General features: G+C 42.2%; 1 protein-coding gene and 1 pseudogene across 1 annotated transcript in view; one reads left to right on the forward strand and one right to left on the reverse strand.

The window, feature by feature from the left end:
• Positions 1-15,007, forward strand: part of niban1b (niban apoptosis regulator 1b) — a 42,896-nt gene that overhangs the window by 22,260 nt on the left and 5,629 nt on the right. Inside the window, exons 6-10 of the mRNA XM_066661891.1 lie at positions 2,293-2,408; positions 8,896-9,000; positions 11,548-11,710; positions 13,068-13,255; positions 14,275-14,421. Of these exons, the coding sequence (XP_066517988.1) occupies positions 2,293-2,408; positions 8,896-9,000; positions 11,548-11,710; positions 13,068-13,255; positions 14,275-14,421 (719 nt within the window). The remainder of the gene's footprint in view (positions 1-2,292; positions 2,409-8,895; positions 9,001-11,547; positions 11,711-13,067; positions 13,256-14,274; positions 14,422-15,007) is intronic.
• Positions 4,055-6,904, reverse strand: LOC136702069 (uncharacterized; annotated as a pseudogene).

The following is a 15,007-nucleotide window of genomic DNA, read 5'->3' on the forward strand; positions in this document are numbered from 1 at the left end:
GATGGAGCCCTCCTTCCCTCCTTTTCAAACACACACACAGAATAACAGCAGCGCTATGTGGTTAAGAGCTCTGTATTTCTCAGCTATTTTGAGGGAGGAGACTTTTTAAAACGTAATAAAACACCCCCTCAGGAGAAACATTGTCACAGTCTTTCCACTCTCTAAACCCACTGAAAATCTGAAAGATGTCATTCTCTTCACTAAATGTTTGAAAGTATGTGGACCCTGAGATTTTCCCTCTCTAATGTTCGTCTAATGGAGACGTTTTAAGGGTGATATTTTCCCCCTCGTCTTCACAGTGGAATACAATTCTGGTTCTTAATGAAACGTCTGTGACCAACGTACTTGGTCAAATCCCCAAAAGCCCCACAGCAGCGTTCTCTCACTGTCTAAACAACCCTGTTCAGAACGTTTGCTTTCAGTACCTGTTGTTTAAATGATAATGAGCTGCTCGCTGTTCCCCTCGACCCAGGTGCACAGAGGAGCGAGGAGCCGAAGCTCTGGTTTTTAGCCATATTCACTGTTCACATGTTCTTTTTTCTCCGTTCTTGTTTTCTCTGTTGTTACTTATTTCTCAGCGCTCGTTGTGTTGGTTTTGCTGCAGTTAACCTTTTCTTTGCACTCTCACATAAATGCTGGTCCAGTGCTGTGATTGGAGAGACTCAGATGAAGGGGCGGGGCAATCCTCAGGTCTCTGCACTTGATGTCAGAAATGGCGCAGAATCAGAACCGTATGTTTGCTGACTTAGACAACACACAAAACTGACTGGGTGGACTAGTCTCACAGTGTTTGTGTTGATAGACTCCAGATACACACTTTAATGTAAACATGGACGGTACAAGGGAGTCTTTCATAATATATCCCTTTTAAACCACTGCAAATGTCAATGTCCAGCAATAAATGAAGAACCACATCAGATAGTGGTGATAAACCAGAGGCTGTAGGAGGGCTGTTGTGGAGCATGCTCAGGACACTCTTCACTTCAGACTTGTTTTTCCTCTATGGTCTTGGTAACGCTCTAATAATAACCACCTTCTCTTCCTGTGTGGGGATGGCTGGGTGAATTGATGTTTAGTGGTTAGCTCTCTTCTGCAGAACAGGGCATGGCATCAAACTAGTGACATGCTGCTGAAACCTCTACACCTTTCACACCTTCACATACATAGGTGTGTGTGTGTGTGTGTGTGTGTGTAGGATCTTTCAGCTACTCTGAGAATTGTTTACAAGAATACTCCCTCCTGCACCAAATGCAGTTATTCAGCTTATAATCAAACTGCACACTGAACAATCACAGGATTCGGAACACCTACCTTCACTATCTACACTCACTGTTCATTTTCTGAGCTCCACCGACCACACAGGAAAGAATAGTTCTACAATTACAGACTGTAGTCCATTTGTCGTTCTGCATACATTGTTAACCCCCTTTCATGCTGTTCCTCAATGTCCAGGTCCCCCACAGAGCAGGTATTATTTGGTGGTGAATCATTCTCAGCACTGCAGTGACACTGATGTTGTGGTGGTGGTGTGTTAGTGTGTGTTGTGCTGGTATGGACCAAACACAGCAGTGCGGCATAATGTGTGTTGGTTGTATTCTAGTGCTTTATCAGTGGACACAGGATGCTGGCTGGCTGGATGTTTTTGGTTGTTGGACTATTCTTTATCAGTGACACTGAGGGCTTTAAAAACTCCAGCAGCATTGCTGTATCTGATCCACTCTCACCAGTACAGCACAGTTGTACCCAGATGTACATAGTTTTACACAGTCCTACACAATCGTACACAGACACATCGTGCACAGCTGTACAGAATAGTACACAGTAGTCCACATGAGGTGGGAGTGTCTAACAGGGTGGAAAGTGAGTTGATAAGGAGCTATAAAACACACACTAACACAACACCACCACGTCAGTGTCACTGCAGCGCATACAACAGTTGCAACATCTACTGTCCTCACAGAAGATAGATGCTGTTACTGCAGCAAAGAGGAATGAAAACTTGTTTAATGCCCACAGTTTTAAAAGAAATGTTGGATAAGTAGGCTACAAACCTGTATAGAGGCTGACCCCACAGCTCTCTCTCTTGTTCTCTCTCTTTCTTGTTCTTGTATCAATGTGACCACAAAAGGGAAGTTTCAGCAGAACTCATGCAGTTCCCTCCGGTGTCTTACACAACCACCGCACATGCGTTACACCACACCATGGAGCAGGGAGCATGAGCTAATCTTTATTACATCCTGTTTTATATATTTAATACTCTCTCTCTCTCTCTCTCTCTCTCCCTTTTTCTAGACTTCCTAAAGAAGGCCTCATGTGATATCCAGGCCTTCCTGAAAGCTATTCATTTCTACAGACAGGAGAAGGGTCATTATGAGTCTTGGGAGATGCTGGTGGGCTCGGACACTCAGGTGTGTTGCTCCACCTATCCATACTACAACAGTGTTGCTCCGTCCATCCTACAGCAATGTGGCTCCACCCATCCAACTTACTGCAGTGTAGCTCTCCCCATCTTACAACAGTGTAGCTCTCCACATCTTATAAGAGTGTAGCTCCACCCATCCATCTTACAACAGTGTAGCTCCATCCATCCATTTTACAGCAGTATATCTCCACCCATCCATCTTACAAGTGTAGCTCCACTCATCCATTTTACAGCAGTGTATTTCCACCTGTCCATCTTACAACAGTGTAGCTCCACCATCTTACAGCAGTGTATCTCCACCCATCCATCTTACAAGTGTAGCTCCACTCATCCATTTTACAGCACTGTATTTCCACCCATCCATCTTACAACAGTGTAGCTCCACCATCTTACAGCAGTGTATCTCCACCCATCCATCTTACAAGTGTAGCTCCACTCATCCATTTTACAGCACTGTATTTCCACCCGTCCATCTTACAACAGTGTAGCTCCGCCATCTTACAGCAGTGTAGCTCGGCTTGTGTTTACAGCACATTAGTTCAGTTTTGTTGGAGGTTAAATGTTGTACTGTTCCTTGCTGTCAGGAACCTAATAGATCACTGCAGCCTTCCAAAGGATCCAAGAGGTGTTGTCTTCCAGTGTCCGGAGTATTTTCATAAAAAAAACATAACAGTGCCTTTCCCTGTTTCAGCGATGTCTGGCTGTTTTGGGAATGAGATAAAACATTTATGATAGTCTAAAGTCTTAAAAGCTTAGAGGTGGAACTGAGCAATTCACCCCGAAGGACAGGTGAGACTGGACGAGACAACAGTGGAAATGTAGAATACGGGTTTGTTAAATCCCAGCTGGGTGGAGAGATTTTGTTTGTGTGTGTGTGTGTGTATGAGAAGGGTGCTGCCAGAAGGGTGTGCCTCAGATGCATCTTGGTCTAACTGATGCGACCACAATGGAAACGTATAAAGTACACTCCCTGTCGAGTGAGAGACAGAGAGATGCACAGAGATGCAGCAAAATCCCTGTCAGTTTCCTAATTTCAGACATTTTGGATGAATAAGTATCCACAAACCCTGGGGTCATGCAGTGTACAATGTTCCTGGATCAACAGCTGAACTTCACTGATCTTTCTAAATGTATAGAATAAAATGTAACGAAATGGCAGAGATGTAAACACTGTGATTGAGGATGGGATTTGACTGTTGTGAAGCACAGACAGAACTTTTGACAGTGGTAGTGATTGGAACCTGACCTCTGCTTTGACTTCTTATAAAGCTACACCTCAGAAAGTTATTCTGAGCTGATTATGAACTGAATAAGCACACTGCTGCTGCCTGAGTGTTCTGAGGTTTCAAGGCAGCAGAAATATTTAAATGCATTTTATTATTCCGATTTTCACTATTTCCCATTCTTACAGTTATTCAAAAATAAAAAATAAATGCTGGGTTTGTGTTGGAGACATGGAAATGTGTGGTTACATTTAGCAGCACAATGAAATGAATAGCCTTTTATTATGGTGAACTGTGTAATTCCACTCCATCACTTTATTCAGACCTCAGCCACTGAATTATTGGTGAAAATCACATTTGACCTGTTACCATTTCAGATGAACTACATCCTATAACTTTTAATGTTAAACTACATGTAAAATCTACATAGAGGAACATCAGGGGGACTTAGAGAGTTAATTCAATTTCTTATTTCTTTTCATTACCCCTTATTTTTTTTTCCTCTTTCATATTTTCACCCTACCACTACCCTTGTTTCTGAGTGTCCTCTTGCCCCTTGGAGCTGAGTTACAGGGAATAATGGTTCAAATCTCCCCTACGAAATGGGACGACCCTTCAAAGTCCTGATACCACCAGAACACAAATAAAAAAGTGCAGTGCTTCATATCCAGACGACTAACGAGCTGCTCTGCACCAGTCTGCAGTGATATCAGAGGAGCTGCTGGACTTTAGTTAAATTTAGAGCTTCATTCACTTTCAGAACAGTTCCAGAATTATGTTATACCACTCTCCTCACTCTTCTGTTATATGGAGCTGAATTCAGATTATTATTCTGCAGCTTTTTGTTCAAAACTTCCAGTTCCACCATAAATGTTGCTGGAGCCTGAGGCACTAAAGTGTAGTTGCTTTACAATTTAAGGTGGAACTGGAAATTTACAGCTAACTCCCGAGACATCAGGTCTTGCCTGTGCTGTTTTCACACTGGTGATCATAGAGTTTAGACATTTAAATTTATGCATTTGGCAGATGCTTTTATCCAAAGCGACTTACAAAAGAGGATCTAACATTCAAACTACAGCACAAATTATACAAAATACCTTACATTGAGTGCAATATGCCAGGAAGTAATAAGTGCATTAAAGAAATACTTTCAGTGCAAGAGATATTCTCGGAAGAGTTGGGTTTTCAAGGATTTCTTGAATGCGGAGAGGGTTTCTGTTGCTCTGTTCTGCTTGGAAGCTTGTTCCAACAGCGTGGTACCAGAAATGAGAATAGCCTCGACTGACCGTTCCTTTGAGGAACGGAGAGGGCGGGCACTAACATATGGTTTTAAGAGTCTATTGAGGTAGATGGGAGCAGAACCAGTGAATACTCTGAAGGCCATCATTAGTGATTTAAATTTGATGCGAGCAGCTAAGGGTAGACAATGCAGCTCAACTAATAGGGGTGTGACATGTGCTCTTTTAGGCTGATTGAAAACCAGGCGTGCTGCAGCAGTCTGGATCATCTGTAGAGGTCTCACAGCACAGACCAGAAGACCTGTCAGGAGGGCATTGCAATAGTCTAGACGGGAGATTACTAATGTTTGAACGAGGAGCTGTGTTGTATGTTGAGTTAGATATGGCCTAATCTTCCTTATGTTGAATAGGGAGAAGCGGCACGATCGAGCTACAGCAGTAACGTGATCTGCGAAGGTCAGCTAGTCATCAACCATGACACCCAGGTTTCTTAAAACCTTGGTGGGAGCGACTGATAGGGACTCTGGCTTGATGCTGATGTTGTGGAGAATAGCTTGCTTGGCTGGGAGGACCAGCAGTTCAGTTTTGGATAAATTCAATTGGAGGTGATGTTCCTTCATCCATGTAGATATGTCAGAGAGACAGTCAGAGATTCGAGTTGCCACTGAAGTGTCACCTGGAGGAAAGGATAAATAGAGCTGTGTGTCATCTGCATAGCAGTGATAGGAGAAGCCGTGTGAATGTATGATTGGGCCTAGAGAGGTGGTGTACAAGGCAAAGAGGAGGGGACCCAGCACCGAGCCTTAGGGCACATCTGTGGTGAGGTTGTGTCGCGCTGATGTTTGTCCAAGCCATGCCACATTGAAGGATTGTCCAGTGAGATAAGACTCAAACCAGGCGAGTGCATTGTTCTTGAAGCCCATGTCAGTAAGTTTGTTTAGTAAGATGTGGTGGTTGACCGTATCAAATGCTGCTGATAGGTCAAGCAGGATGAGAACTGAGGACTGACCTGTTGCTTTGGCATCTTTATGAGCTTCCATTACTGACAGAATTGCAGTTTCCGTCGAGTGGCCGCTCTTAAAGCCGGATTGGTTAGAGTCAAGAAAGTTATGTTGGGAGAGGAATTTTGTTGCCTGCTTAAAGACAGCTCTTTCAATGATTTTAGACAGGAAGGGGAAGAGAGAGACTGGTCGGTAGTTCTCTACTATAGAAGGAGCAAGAGAAGGTTTTTTGAGTAGAGGTCTTACTTGAGCATGCTTGAAGGTGTTTGGAAATGTTCCAGAGGTTAGTGAAGAATTGATTACATGAGTGGCTGAGGACACAATGGACGGAGCTATGGTTTGCAGTAGGGTGGTAGGGATGGGATCCAGTGGACAGTTTAGAGGAGTAAATACTGACATCTGTGGGTTTCTTTGGGCACTACGCTGTGTCTCACCACTGATTCACAAGGCGTCATTACCCTCCTTTGGAGTGTTTCACTGAAAAATCTCAGTTTGTAGAGTCATGACACCCTCACACTTCTCTCCGCCCCTTTATCCCAACTGAAACTTTATCCCAACTGAGACCCCTCTCACTGCTAGAAAACAGATGGGGCAGGAGGTGAAATGGGATTAACCCCACATTTTTAACTGCTACTGCTTCAGCGTGCACACAGACACTGGAATATTTAGGAGTTAAAGGGTTTCCCCTGTTTTCCCTAGTCACCTAGTTTTCCCTGATTTGTCACATCCTGCTTATTATAGAGATGTGAAGACTTTACTGATGATGTGGCATGTAAAACGAATAAGGAAACCCAGAGGAGTGTTTAAAATTTTAACCGGTCCTGCTCCAGAGGGTGAACTGGGTCTGAGCTGGAGGAGACGGTGTATTTTAGCTTCACCCAGCTGTCGTAATGTGTTTTCCAGTGAGGTGAGAGCCGGATATAAGAGGCTTTACCACTGAGAGGAAAACAGTAGTGTTTCCTGTGTGGCTACTGCACGTCCTGTGGATGAACTTTGACTCACCTCCTGCAGCACATACATCATCATTAAACACAATCTGATGATGAAAAGGGACAAAGACATTAGTGGCTGACCTCTCTGCAGCGAAACAGGGTGAAAATGGATCCACAGTTTAACCTAAAAGCCGACTTTGTGTAGAAATTCATTGTCTGTAAGCGCAAGGCAGGAATACACCCTGGAGTCACCCTGGAGCGGGATTCAAACCCACAACCACAGCTCTGCTCCGGGTGACTGTCTATGAGGAGTTTGGTGTGTTCTCGCTGTGTCTGTTTGGGTTTCCTACAGGTGCTCCAGTTTCCCCCCACAGTCCAAACATACGTAGGTAGGTGGATTGGTGACTTAAGTGTCCATATGTGTGAGTGTGTGTGAACCTGGTGAAGGACTGGCAGGGCACCAGGGTGTGTTCCCACCTTGCACCCAGTGATTTCGGGTAGGCTCTGGACTGAATGAATGAATGACTGAATGAATGAATGAAAGTGAAGGTACATGTTACTTGTTAAAATACTTTTAACATTACAAATCTATTAAAATATTATCACTGTCCAGTGAAAAACTTGTATCTCTGTTTGTGGCTGTTTTAATTTACTTAAAGTAAAGTTACTATTTTGGTGTGTTTTTGTTTGGACAGCGATGATATATATTAAATTATAAATACCTTTGCTGATATTTTTTCTATGGATCTGATACAAAACCGGTTTGATTTTACAGAAAAGTGACTAAGCTTGTGGAAGACTAGTGTGGGACTGTGGAGCAGTGGAATTCCAGCCTCGTGAGCAGTCTCTCTCTCTTTAGCACAGAGACTCAGTGAGTCAGAGTCTGACCATCTGTGACTCAGACTTCGTGTGGCTCTGTTTTTGACAGAAAAAACTTCCCTGTGGTGACTTAATGAAACCAGAGAAGAGCGGAAGGACCAGCACATTTACTCTAACTTAAAGGCGATGTTTGCAGTTTTAATCAAAAAACACTTTTCATAAAATTCAGAAGATGCTTCCTATTCATTTGCTGCTCTCCATTTGGTTTGCACTGGAAACCAGTCTAATGTGTTTATGAAGCCCCAGTGTCTGTAAATAAGTGGGGGAAGAAGAGAAAAAAAAAGTGTCTCAGTCGAACATGCTAGGCTTCCTCTCTTTCTCTCTCTGCTCACAGCAGAGAAATGACAGAGAGACAAATAAAGAGCACATTGCTTTATTCCTGCTCCATAGGTGGGTAATATTGAGTTATTTTTGCTGTTTCAGATTATTTAGGCAGGAACCCACTCCAAATTCTGGGAAGTTATAACTGCATAAGTGTAAACACAGAGTGAAAGTGTTACAAAACTAAACCACTCGAGTTACAAATGAGTTTCTGTGGCAAACAGTTACACTTCAGCCAAGTACAAACAACAGTTGACTTCTTACCACCTTAAAAGACACAGAGCTTCTGAATGTAAGCAAATGCGAGAACGGCATTTCCCCCCACAATCTGACTGATGTGTAGATCTGACATTAATTAGTTAATTCATTCATTCATTCACCTTCTGTCACTGTGATACCTAGATCAGGAGATCAGATCTGGGTGACCAGAGCCTACCTGAAAAAACAGATAATATTTACATAATATTTTTCTTGCTTAGGTGACCCTAAATTTGCTGCAAATGACCTTCAACTCACCACATTCAAGTGCCAAGCCCCCAACTTTGGACTGTGAAGCTGAGACAATGCTTTCTATAGCGATGGCACAACATCTAGTACCTGTTAAACAACAGTCTTTTTTCTCCACAAACACCATAAACACCCTTTAAAAGAGGTGGGGATTCTGAATGCAAACAAACCAGAGAGAACTGCAGTTCCCCACAATAGTAGATGTTATCTTTAATAAAATCAGAAAAACTACAGGAGCATTTTTAGATGTGATTCACTTCATGGAACTGGCTTGAAGAAAATATATAATTATTATTAGTACACACAGATAATAAATACATTATGTATACATAATGTGTGTGTGTGTGTGTGTGTGTGTGTGTGTGTATGCAGGTTCTAGCTAATCTGGTGATGGAGGAGCTGTTGCCGTCTCTACAAACTGAGCTGCTTCCCAAACTGAAGGGAAAGAAGACGGAGAGGAAGAAAGTGTGGTTCACGGTCAGTCACATTTATAACACCTCTGTGAATATTCATGAGCTGAGGGGAGTAAACTCAGAGCATTAATTATTCCAGAGTATAGATGTATATTACTGCATGTGTTAAAAGGTTGTGTGCACCAAACAAGATGGAAATAAGTGACATAAAATCATGTGTACGTTTGATTTGCATGAGAACCTAAAGTACCGGATGCAGTGCAGTTATTCTTGGAGTTTCACTGTGTTGCTCATGCAGCCGTCAGAAATAAACAGAGGCAGAAAGTCCTGAAGTCACAAGTGTGCTCCTCACAATAGAAGCAGGTCTGAGCAGATAATGATCATTCTGCAACACTGAAAGGAGCATGGGGAGTTTCGTCACTCTATTTAGGAACTGAAACTTGTTGAGTGCTGGTGCATGTAACTTAGAAATCCTTAAGTCAGCTCGAGCAGCTTTTATAGCTTTTGCAGAGCTGCACAGAACAGAGCAGAAGTTAAACTCCACCTTCTGGGGTTTATCTTATCTGCAGTTGCTGGTTCTCACTAAAAACAGATGATAACATACTAATCATATCGGTATCAGTGGAGATTTTCACTAAAAACGATATCAACCAAGGACTGGGCGTCAAAGTCTCACTGCCACACCTCTCCATGGTCCTAGGGTTGTGGGTTCAATTCCCGCCTTGGGTCACTGTTTGTGAGGAGTGTGGTGTGTTCTCCTTGTGTCTGTGTGGGTTTGTTGGTGGATTGCCTGTGACTGTGTGAGTGTCTGTGTGACTGGATGAGTGTTTGAGTGATAGGCTGAGTGTGTGATATTCTGTAATGGACTGAAGCTCTGAGGATGTTTCCTCACCATTCACTGCTCTCCAGACAGTCTGTGCTTGAAACCAGTCTAATGTGTTTACAAAGCTCCAGTGTCCAAAAACTTGTTAAAAACTATGTTTCTAGGCATTCCCTCTCTCTGTTCATGGCAGATAAATGTGATATTGACTTTTTTTTGCAGTTTAGATCACTTAACGTGGAACTCATTCAAGATTCAGGAGATTGGCTAACTGCATGAAAGTAAACACAGAGCGAATGTGCTACAAATCTAAGCAACTCGAGATAAAAATTAGTTTTGTTGTAATTCAGTGAATAAATATTTAAAGACCATTTACACTTCAGCCTAAGTACAAACAACATTCGACTTCTTACTCAACCATACCGTTCCACCTTAAAAGACACGGAGCTTCTGAATGTAAACAAATGAGAGAACACAATCGTAGATATTGCTTTTAATACACATCCAACTGATGTGAAGATTTGACATTCGTTCACTCATTCATTCATTCACCTTTTGCCACTGCAGTACACAGATCAGAGAAGCTGGGTGACCAGAGCCTACCTAATAAAACAGTCATTAATTCATTCATTGTCTGTAAGCGCTTATTCAGTTCAGGTTCGTGGTGGGTCCAGAGCCTACTCGGAATCACTGGGCGCAAGGCGGGGAAACACCCTGGAGGGGGCGCCAGTCCTTCACAGGGTGACCTGATAAAACTGATAACATTTATCTTGCTTAGGTGGCTCTGATTTTGCTGCACATGAACTTCAACTCACCACATTCAATGCCAAGTGTTGGCTAGAGGAGTATTAAGCCACTCCAGCTCTGGAATGTGGAGCTGAGACACTGCTTTCTAGAGCGATGGAGCTCCATCAGTACCTTTTTAAATGAGTTAGAATGATGTAAATCACTAAGCATCAGCACATGACCTAGTTAATATTAATGTGGCTGCCATCAAATCCTCACAGCGATGTTCCTGCATCTAGTGTAAATATTTCCCATGAGGAGGGTATGATGTTACAGCAGCAACGAGGAGCAAACTCACTGTTTAAACCCTTCATTTCTGAAAAGGTGCTGGATGGATATTTTTAGTGAAAGCTAGTCATTTCTGATGCTCCTAACAGGACTGGTGCTGTGTAACAGATTTCTCTGTGTCCTTTTTCTGGCCAGAGCCCGATATTTCCACAGTGCTCTGCTTTCTATAGCTCTGGCAGTAAACAGTCCCCAGCTCTATAAAGAGAGGCTTGACCAGTTTGGAGAAAACAGACAAAGGCAGCTCTATGTTCAGAGGGCAGTGTGTCAGTGGGAGAGTGGGCCACGTTTTGGACATGAGCACAGAGGATGGGTCAGGGCTTTATTTTCTCTGTAAACTATTGCTTTATGTGATTTTACAGGGCACTGCTATACAGTTCTTACAATAACACAGTTCACACATGAGAGACTTGTTTTAAAGGGTGGGGTCTGTGTATCATTAGGGTGTTTATATGAGAGGAGGAGTCAGTGAATCTGTAGGTTTTTGGTGTTGTGGGTACAGCTATAGCTACACTCATCTGGTGTTTACAGTTATTATTTAAAATAATGGTTAAAAATCTTCTCAATAAATGTGGTGCTCATATAAAATACTATATAATTACAATAAATACAAAAATATACATACTGTAAAAAGATTTTGTTGTGATCGAGTGAAGAACAAAGTTATAGCTATAGCTTTTTACAGTGTATTAATTCATTGATTTCTCTGTTGTGTTCCAGATGGTGGATGCAACTTATGAGCTGGTTCAGGAGCAGCTGAGAGAGGGTCTGCAGAGTCTGAAGCAGGAGAGCAGGGATGCAGCCAAACAGCAGGAGGCGCTCATACGCTCCGACATGGACCAGATCATCAACTCCCGCACATTCCTCCAGACCAAACTGCAAGGTGAGTAGGAGTTTGTTCCTGAAACATCACAATTTCATGTTTATTTAGGCTCATATTTCATTCAAAGGGGACATATTCGCCTCTCTTTCATGAGGGAACACAATTCTGATTCTTAATGATACGTTGGGGGACCTGCTTTGATCCAAAACCCCAAGCCACACAGCAGCATTCTCCCTTCCTCTCTTCTAACTAAACAGCCACTGATATTTCAGTACAAAATCTGTATTTTCCTGGTGCTGATAGTTACCGACTAGGACTAGGCAATTAATCAAAAATTAATCAAAATGGACATTCAGAACATAATCGACATAATGTTGTCTATATCGATTATATACATTTTTTTACTTTTATTATTATTTATTTTCTGTTATGTCCCCAATGTGTGTTCATGTACTGTTCCTTTTTTACCACACTGCCACACTGTAGTCACGTGATTCTGCCCCAGTCTGGCACATGGAAGCAACATGGAGGAGAACCTAAACGCTGAGGCCGACCAAGCGACTTGAGCAACTCGTACCAAAGAAGTTCAGAGTTTGTTGTTTGAACGTGTTGTGTTTTGACTTTATTGGAGCATATTTACAGTACACGCCTCATCACTGAACTATGAGGCTCATAAATACAAAAACAAATTAATAGTTAACTGTAATCATGGTAAAATTTACAATTAATTGTAATATTGGTTTGTGCTCATATCGCCCAGCACTATTACAGACAATGATCTAGATCAAAATGGATTTGTTACTGTCAGATGCCCAGGACCATCACCCTCAACCTGTCTCATGTTTGTTGTAAAAGAATATCTCCAAGACATGGATCAGTTCCCTTACAACGCAACACATGCCAGCCATTTAGGAACAGCGCTCCTGTTACTGTTGAGGGAGTGTGTGTGGGTCTTTTCTAACAGGGATCAACAAAAAGGGATCAGTGGCCAATAAAACAGGGTCTTTGTTTATTTTGTAGTGGTCTGTGCCACAATGCAAATGCGTAGAGGCCAAATAGTGGCCCAGACACTCGCTGGAGTTATGAACACAAGCTATTTTATTTACCACAGTCAGCAGTATCCTCTTCACACAAAATAGAACCAGTCCAGAGCCTCGCGGCTGCGTTACTCATGAACAGTAAATAAAAGAACAGGAGCCAGTGTCTTTATTGTGTTACACACACCACACACAAAAGCTGCGTGCTTCTTAAAGTAATAATACATATTTTGGTTGTTACAGGGGCAAACTACAAAAATGCATGTTATAAATGTATCACAATATAATTGTATTAATGTAATTATTGTGGCATGTTTGTTTTATAACTTGATGAATTATGCCAGAGGTAACCACTCTTCCTTTGTGTGCGTGTTTATCAGGGCTGGTCTCGGAGCCAGCAGTGAAGTTCAGCTCTGAGAGTGTGGCTCCATACCTGGCCTCGATCCTGGAGGAGCTGATGGGACCCGTTAGCTCAGGTTTCCAGGCTGTGAGACAGCGATTAGAGACAGAACTGAGCAGAGTCTGCAGAGACTTGACTCCAGGAGGAGATCCAGAGCAGCTCAATAAAGTAAGAGTCACGCAGTGAGACTCTTATGAGAGTCAGTGAATGCCTGGAGGGTCTGGGATATGATTTGTGGACCTGAGCGAACCAGTGTGGGATGAAGTGTCTAATGTCTAATGCAGCGTTGTTAAAGCTACTGTGAAACAGTAGATTTTTAAGCTACAGGCAACTCATGACTAAAAGATCAGGTCTCTGAACACAGCTACAAAACAAACTACTGACAAAAAAAGTAGCCAACTACACTGAGCCTATTTCAAGGAGCAACATTATTTATATATATATATATATATATATATTATATATATATATATATATATAATTATTGCACATTTTTTAAAATAATATGAAAATATGTGAGTCATTATTTTTTTAATGTGAACACAGTTCTGGTTCTTAATGAAACCTCTGTGACCTGCTTTGGTCAAAACCAAAGAGGACAGTGAGGAGCGAGGAGCAGAAGCTCTAATTTTTTTAGCCGTTTTGCTCGGTTCTCTTTGTTTCTCCGTTTTTACTCGGTGCTCATGTTTCTCCGCACTCGTGTCTGTTTTGTTGCGTTTAGCCTCGTCTTTGCGCTCAAACATAAACAAGGGTCCAGCGCTGTGATTGGACAGACTCAAACGAGGGGGCGTGGCAATTCTAAAATCTTTGCACTTGATGTCAGAAAATGGAGCTGAATCAGAACGTCTTGTTTTATCACATGTTTTCTGACTTAGGCAGCGCACAGAAAACTGACTGGGAGGTCTTGTTTCACAGTGTGTGGGTTGGTGGGTTCCATGTTCACACATTGTGAGCATTCACTGAATCAATGAGATTTTCATAATAATGCTTGAAAAAGCATAATGAGATCAGAGGCTGGTTTTAACACCTAAACTCCTACAACTGAAAACTTGGGATGACTGACTGTGCCTAAAGTTATATTTTGAAAGTTTGTTATTGCAGTTTTATAATAATTTTCAGCCTGTAACAGATGTAAACAGTGTATATCTGGTTCAGCAGAATGACTTTAGCACTGTGTCCTGACTCAGGTTCTGGAGGAGATTGGTGGAGCTCAGCTGGAGGACTGTTATCAGCATGTGACCGTCCTGAAGGAGCAGCTGCAGGAGCTTAGGAACCGCTTCAAATACTCCAACTCAACACTTCTGGTCCATACCACTCAGAGCCACATGCAGCAGGTGGGCTTTAGGACATAGATACACACCTTGATTTTCAGGACAGATCCACGTTAAAGTCACTGTCCTCTTCTTTTCATACTTCTGATCGTGGTCTGTGCGTTTGGTGCAGGGGCATTCAAACCCAGGTTAAAAAGTCTAGTTCTCACTTGTGCCACTTACCATTGTCATCATTCTGAGATGTGACCCGCCCTGGCAGCTCAGAGCAGCAGCAGCAGAGGGCGATTTTCTGAGATTATAAACTCTGTTAAACTGCTTTACTGTATAAATGTATATTGAATATATATTTACCTTGGGGTAAATGCTTATTCCGTGATGTATCTTTAAGATCAATAATTATTTTTAAACTTTTAAACCTTATAAACTTATAATATGGACAATGGCTTTAAACAACATTTAGTTTAATACATATACACTAAACATGAAACAAAATGGAACACTGAAGCAGCTGCACATGAGCCTAAGAAAAAGAAATCTCACCAGAATTTGAATAATGAATAATGTGCTTAACAGAACAGCTGGATATTTTGCTTTGGCCAGTGGTCCCCCTGCAGGTCATTATGGGTCAGTTCACACAGACAACTGTGTT

This window comes from Hoplias malabaricus, chromosome 1 (assembly GCF_029633855.1).
Source record: "Hoplias malabaricus isolate fHopMal1 chromosome 1, fHopMal1.hap1, whole genome shotgun sequence".
Classification (NCBI taxonomy): domain Eukaryota; kingdom Metazoa; phylum Chordata; class Actinopteri; order Characiformes; family Erythrinidae; genus Hoplias; species Hoplias malabaricus.